This window comes from Cornus florida, unplaced genomic scaffold (genome assembly GCF_030987335.1).
Source record: "Cornus florida cultivar Cherokee Brave unplaced genomic scaffold, ASM3098733v1 CherokeeBrave_3.0.0_Hap2_Chr11, whole genome shotgun sequence".
Lineage (NCBI taxonomy): Eukaryota > Viridiplantae > Streptophyta > Magnoliopsida > Cornales > Cornaceae > Cornus > Cornus florida.
Window position 1 is genome coordinate 111,956,975 of NW_026775581.1, and position 5,405 is coordinate 111,962,379.

At 34.8% G+C, this 5,405-nt stretch overlaps 1 protein-coding gene across 1 annotated transcript; it reads right to left on the reverse strand.

The window, feature by feature from the left end:
- Positions 1 to 356: 356 nt before the first annotated feature.
- Positions 357 to 5,027, reverse strand: LOC132282382 (calcium sensing receptor, chloroplastic). The gene is made up of 6 exons (XM_059784043.1): positions 4,691 to 5,027; positions 4,336 to 4,581; positions 3,104 to 3,296; positions 1,614 to 1,755; positions 838 to 969; positions 357 to 716 (listed from the first exon to the last, which is right to left on the reverse strand). Exons 1-6 carry the CDS (start codon positions 4,931 to 4,933, stop codon positions 479 to 481), a joined length of 1,194 nt encoding a protein of 397 aa, XP_059640026.1. The 5' UTR covers positions 4,934 to 5,027; the 3' UTR covers positions 357 to 478.
- Between the last annotated feature and the right edge of the window lie 378 nt (positions 5,028 to 5,405).

The following is a 5,405-nucleotide window of genomic DNA, read 5'->3' on the forward strand; positions in this document are numbered from 1 at the left end:
TTTTAAACGTAACATTTCTCTTGAATTTGTTTTTTTAGAAAACTAAACTAAACATTAGTGGCATGTCATATCATTTTCCTATTTTCTTTTATTGCATCTCTCCCTTTTTTTATTTCCATTCCTCCAATCCAAAAACACTATAAAAATCTGAGAAGCAACAGTGTGCTCAATGCTAAAGAAGGCTCCTTAAAAAAAATAAAAAATCAAGTCTCTTTATTCCTAATTGAAATGGTGAATTTTCATACTACACATGAGTGCCAGAGCCATGTGTGTCATGCATTTTGGTATATCAGTGTCACCCTACTCTACATATTCTTTTTCCATGTCAAGCCACACCATGTGAACTATCAAAAAAATTGAGGCAAAAGATGACCAAATTGATTAAAACTGGTCAAAAATTTACAGGAGATGATTGTGAAGGACTCTCTAATCTAAAACAAGGATACACATCACAAGACTTAAGCTGAAAGAAAAAATGTCAATCAGAGCTCCCAGGAAGAAACTTTGCCGAGCCGGTTGTACCAAAACGTCTGACTGCTGCGGGAATTACTTGGGATGGGGAGATAACTTCTGCAAAAGCGAACTTGTACGAATCTATTCCCAACCGACTTTGTATCCAGCCCCGGCTTCCAGAAAACCCATCAGCCACAATCCAACAATTCTTGAATCCAAGACTTGTAAGTGCTCTAGCAACTAGTTTGGCTGAATCCGAGTAACTGAACATTTCAAAAAGATGAATTATGAAAGAATATACAAAGAAGTTTCAGAGAAGTGAAGCTAAATCGGGTCTCTGTAACTATATATAATTCATAATCAGAAGAGAAAGGAGGAACTCACGAGTCCATGATCACAATGTTGGAACCTTTATTAATTTTCTTGAGATATGAAATCTTCAGAGCTAATAGTTCAGCTTCTACTTTCTTTACATTTCTAACAAGGCTTCTTAGTTTGCTTGGTAATTCTTCCAAACTGAAACATTAAAAGCAACCGTTGTGTTAGGGAACAGTGGACTTTTGTTTTTTTTGTTTTTGTTTTTGTTTTTTTTGTTTATTTATTTATTTATTTTTTTTTTTTTTTATTTTATAAATAGATAGGGAACAGTGGACACAATAATAGTAATGCTATGATTAAAGAGAAAATTTCTATAGCTTTTATTTCGTGCCAACAGACAACACAAAACTTCTATCTTGCATCCCACCATATAAGAAATTTAGGATTCAAACTTCCAAATTGCAGGGAAGTTCCAACCACAGGCTTCCTAGCATCATCATAAGCACACCAAAAACTTCTTCCAGAAATTGCATCTGTGTCATCATAAAAAAATTCTCAAATCTTGCATGTTGGGGAACTTTAGAAAGAGCCCTAATTTCTTGTTTTATCCAGACTTATAAACTGTAAATAAAACGGGTGCATGGTATGTGACTTTTATATTTTTTCTTTTTTTCATTTCTGTTTTTCCCTGAAACACGACAAAATCTATTTGGTAAGCCAAGCCCCAGTACTTAAGATCTCAGACTGGTAAGTTGTTGAGGGGCACAAAAGCCAATCAGAAAAAATCATACTAATCAATGCTTACTGGAATGAAATTGAAGGTTGAGACAGGAGTTGCTTACGGTATTGCAATCATCTTGTTTTTGGCACCGGAAGGAAGGCGAGGAATACCAGCCTTGTCTTTTTCCTTCTCCGATCTGATATCAATCATCAGGTGATTCTTTGTTGACATGAGATCGAGGGTTTGAGCAGGAGTGAGCTCACCTGAAGAGAGAAATGTTTATGATCTATCAGCTCAACTTTGGTTCATCTGTCATGAAAATGGGCAGAATAAAAGAAATTCGCACTTACCATGACAAAAACCAATATCTAAGCAATAAATATAAACTGGTAAAAGCAGGTAATGAAAAAATTATGTACCATAGCATTTTAATCATACTTCAAATTGTAAAATTTAAATTAAAAGATATAAAAAAGTATTTACAGAACATATTGAATAACTGGAAAATCATATATTGAAGCAAATTAATAAAGGTTTCAGATGAGATATATATTTAAAGTTACATTTCATTCATTTGAAAGAAAACACAATAATATAGTAGTAGTCATAATGTTTGTAATAAGTTGCATGGATTCAAGTATGTACTTGAATTCAATAAGCACAAAATTACATAACATGTGATCTGCTACTACTTCTCCTAGGTTCCAAGTTGTAACTTAAAATTCTAAGTTGTTTGAGTTTTTCCCTAAATAACATATTCTCCCCATGCCCTCTAAAAATTTGAAAAAAGGAAGTTTTATAACCAGAATCCTGTAGCGTAAAGTAAATGGCCAAGACTTCAAGCACCATATGAAGAGAAATATTTCTTCTTCTAGACACGCAAAAGAAGAGAACAAATAGAAGACGAAGAAGAAGGAAAAAGGAAAGAGTCAATATTCTATCTTTTGATCTTATTGTATCATTGAAAATAAAGGTTATTAAAAAAATATTCTTTAAAAATTATCAGACTGAAAGTGTGCATCCTAAGGATGTCCAGTGATTCTATTACCATGCCATCTATCATAAGTTTCTGTAAGTTACAATGAACGATGTGATAACAAAACTGCAGCAGGGTATTATAATTTGTTTATAAAAATACATCTTCATATGTATCAAATCCAGTGTTATTAGAAACTGACAACCACAAACCTAGTTAATTGTTTACACCTGTATTACATGTTGAGTTTAATCAACAGTTCCAAAGTAATTATGAGTTTCCAAGAAACTCTCACAAAATGGTGCACATTGGAATTGTTTTGACAAAATAAAATATGCTGACATGAACTTCTTTCCTGTCTTTCTCTGTCTCTCACATGTAAGTTTTTCTCCACTCAGAACTGAGACCAAACTTTCTACAAATTAACAAAAAAAAAAAGAGTACCATGGCAACTGTTCCTTGTAACTTCAGATTAATTCCTGAATAATAAATCTATGCACCAGAATACATTTGCAAATCACAAACTATTATTATCCAAGTAATAAATAATAATAATAATTAAAAGGTTGTTGCTCTAAAATTTGGTCATTGTTTTTGCATAACAAGCAACTTTAGACATGAAATGACTAGTTTACCTTTAAATCCACGAAGGCTAAAAGAGACGGCTGACCAAATGGGAGGAAAGAGGAGGTATGTCAGAAATAATGCTCCAGCAGTTCCAACAATTACAATGGGGTCTGCCGATGAGATGGTTTCTACCGTTGATGAAGCTATAGGTTTGACATCTTCAATTATCTTTGTTGTCTTTTGTGCTGCACCAGCTACAGTCTGCAATCGAAAATATCATTCTTATTTGTATACGGTAGCTGCCAAAGCAGAACTTTCAAACAAATTAAAATTGCTCAAATTCAACATTTACATATAATACACTAATAGTCACCCAAGTGTTAAGGGATAACAAATTTTAATCGTTTCAATGTCCAATGGAGTCTAGATGACCTTCCAATTGGAGATAAAATGAGAGAAAATCAGTCAAGATGGTTTGAATATGTGCAAAGAAGACTGTCAAGTGCGCCGGTTAGGAAAAGTGGCATAGCCCACATTGAGGGTAATACTGGGGAAGAGGAAGACCAAAGTTAATGTCGGTAGAGTTAGTAAAAATATATATGAGAGCATGTGGATTGATTGAGGCTGTAGCCTTAAATAGAGCGAATGGAAACACACTAGTTATGTAGCCAACCCCAAATAATTGGGAAAAGGCTTGGTTGTTATTGTTGTTGTGGTGGAGTCTAGATGACCTTGGAAAGTGAATCATTTCACTGCATTATACTAGAATCTGAATACACAAGATAATTGTAAATTACAGAAGAATACATAATGTAATATAGAGATAAGAATGCTTTATTGTAAAAACTGCCCTTCTGCAAACAGAAATACCTAAATCAACTAATAGGACAGACATAATAATCACACATATGATGGGAAAAAATTAAAATAAAAATTTGGGGTTATTCAATTTCCACGGTGTAGTCCAACCCCAATATCTATATGTAATTAGCTTATTCATATCTTAAATGAGGCTCAAACTTTGCCTTTTACTATGCACACCCATTCCTCATCAAATTAGCATTCAAATGTATACTAATTTTATCGGGATTCAGCCCTATTCAAACCACATATCAGGAACAGTGATCTCAAATCAATACAAAAATTCCAGAAATAGTAAGCAATCATACAATAGAGTTAAGTATGAAAACAACAGAATCCAATTCAAAAACATCTTATGCTAGTCACTTGGTTCCATAACTTATACAGCAAAATGTACATTGCAAAATATAATTTATAGCAATTAAAGGGAAGTTGAAACCTTAGCAGCAGTGAGAACAGGCTCTGTATCAAAGCCTGAGCTCTGAATTGCTTCTTGGGCTTTCTTCGAAGCCTCGGAAACCGCCGGAGAAGCAATCTTCACCGCCTGTTCTCCGGCCTGCCTCAAGATTGGGAACGCCACATCAATGCCTGGCTTCACAGTTTCGGCCACAACTTGAAAAACACGTTGTGCAACATCAAACAAATTCGAACCCACTTCTTGGACTTGATCAATCGTACTCTCCACCTACAATTTACAGAAGAAAAATCGAATTAACCATAATGGGTAGAAATGAGTTTGAGGAAAGAAGATGAGATTTTTGGGAAGAAAGTGTGTAATGTGTGGAATTAATTACTTGAGTGAGAGATGAGACTATTTGGTCTTTGGGGAGTTCGAGAGCTTTGGCTTGGTAGGGGGTTGTGAAGAAAGCATATAGAGAGAGAGTGGTTGAAGTTGGGAGTGATAAAGAGGTGGGTCTGAATTGAGATTTGGGTGTAGTTTTAGAGAGAGAAAAAGTTCTGGGTGGTAAAGGTAGTGAAGAAGGAGGCGATGGGAGAGGAGGTGTAGTGGTGGCCGAGGCTCTGAGTGTCATCACCATTGCCTTTCGCCACCGATCAGTGATGAGAGAAAGAGAAGAGAGACACTGATATTTTGTGCGCGCGTGTTTGTGGTTGGAATGGAACTTTTTAGATACTGTCTATTTGGATGGCTCTCTCTTCAAGTATGTGTGGTGAGAGAGAGAACCTGCGAGGTGTTTGGTAAAATTTGGGATTTTATTTTTATTTTTTTTTAATGGTAAAGCAAATATATATAAATTGGAATGAGATATGTGTGTTTTAAATTATTATATTTTTTATATATTTAAATTAATTCGGGTATCCGGAAAGGTATGAAGACCCTTCAACAACCCGACTAATACTTGAGAACCCGAAAATGAGCCAACCCACCCGGACTAAGTAAGTTATTACAGGAACAATAAAGACTAACCATAAATAACACTCATCGAGACTCGAACTCAGACCTTGAATTTGCTAAGCTTCTAAGTGTGTTTTAAATTATGTTATGCATAT

Bases quoted from the DNA above. Each gene is read 5' to 3' on its own strand.
- LOC132282382 (XM_059784043.1), bottom strand. From the start codon at position 4,933: ATGGTGATGACACTCAGAGCCTCGGCCACCACTACACCTCCTCTCCCA. The intron at 4,582-4,690 runs GTAATTAATTCC...TGTAAATTGTAG, and splicing joins TAGTCTCATCTCTCACTCAA to GTGGAGAGTACGATTGATCA. The intron at 3,297-4,335 runs GTTTCAACTTCC...TTTCGATTGCAG, and splicing joins CTGTTCTCACTGCTGCTAAG to ACTGTAGCTGGTGCAGCACA.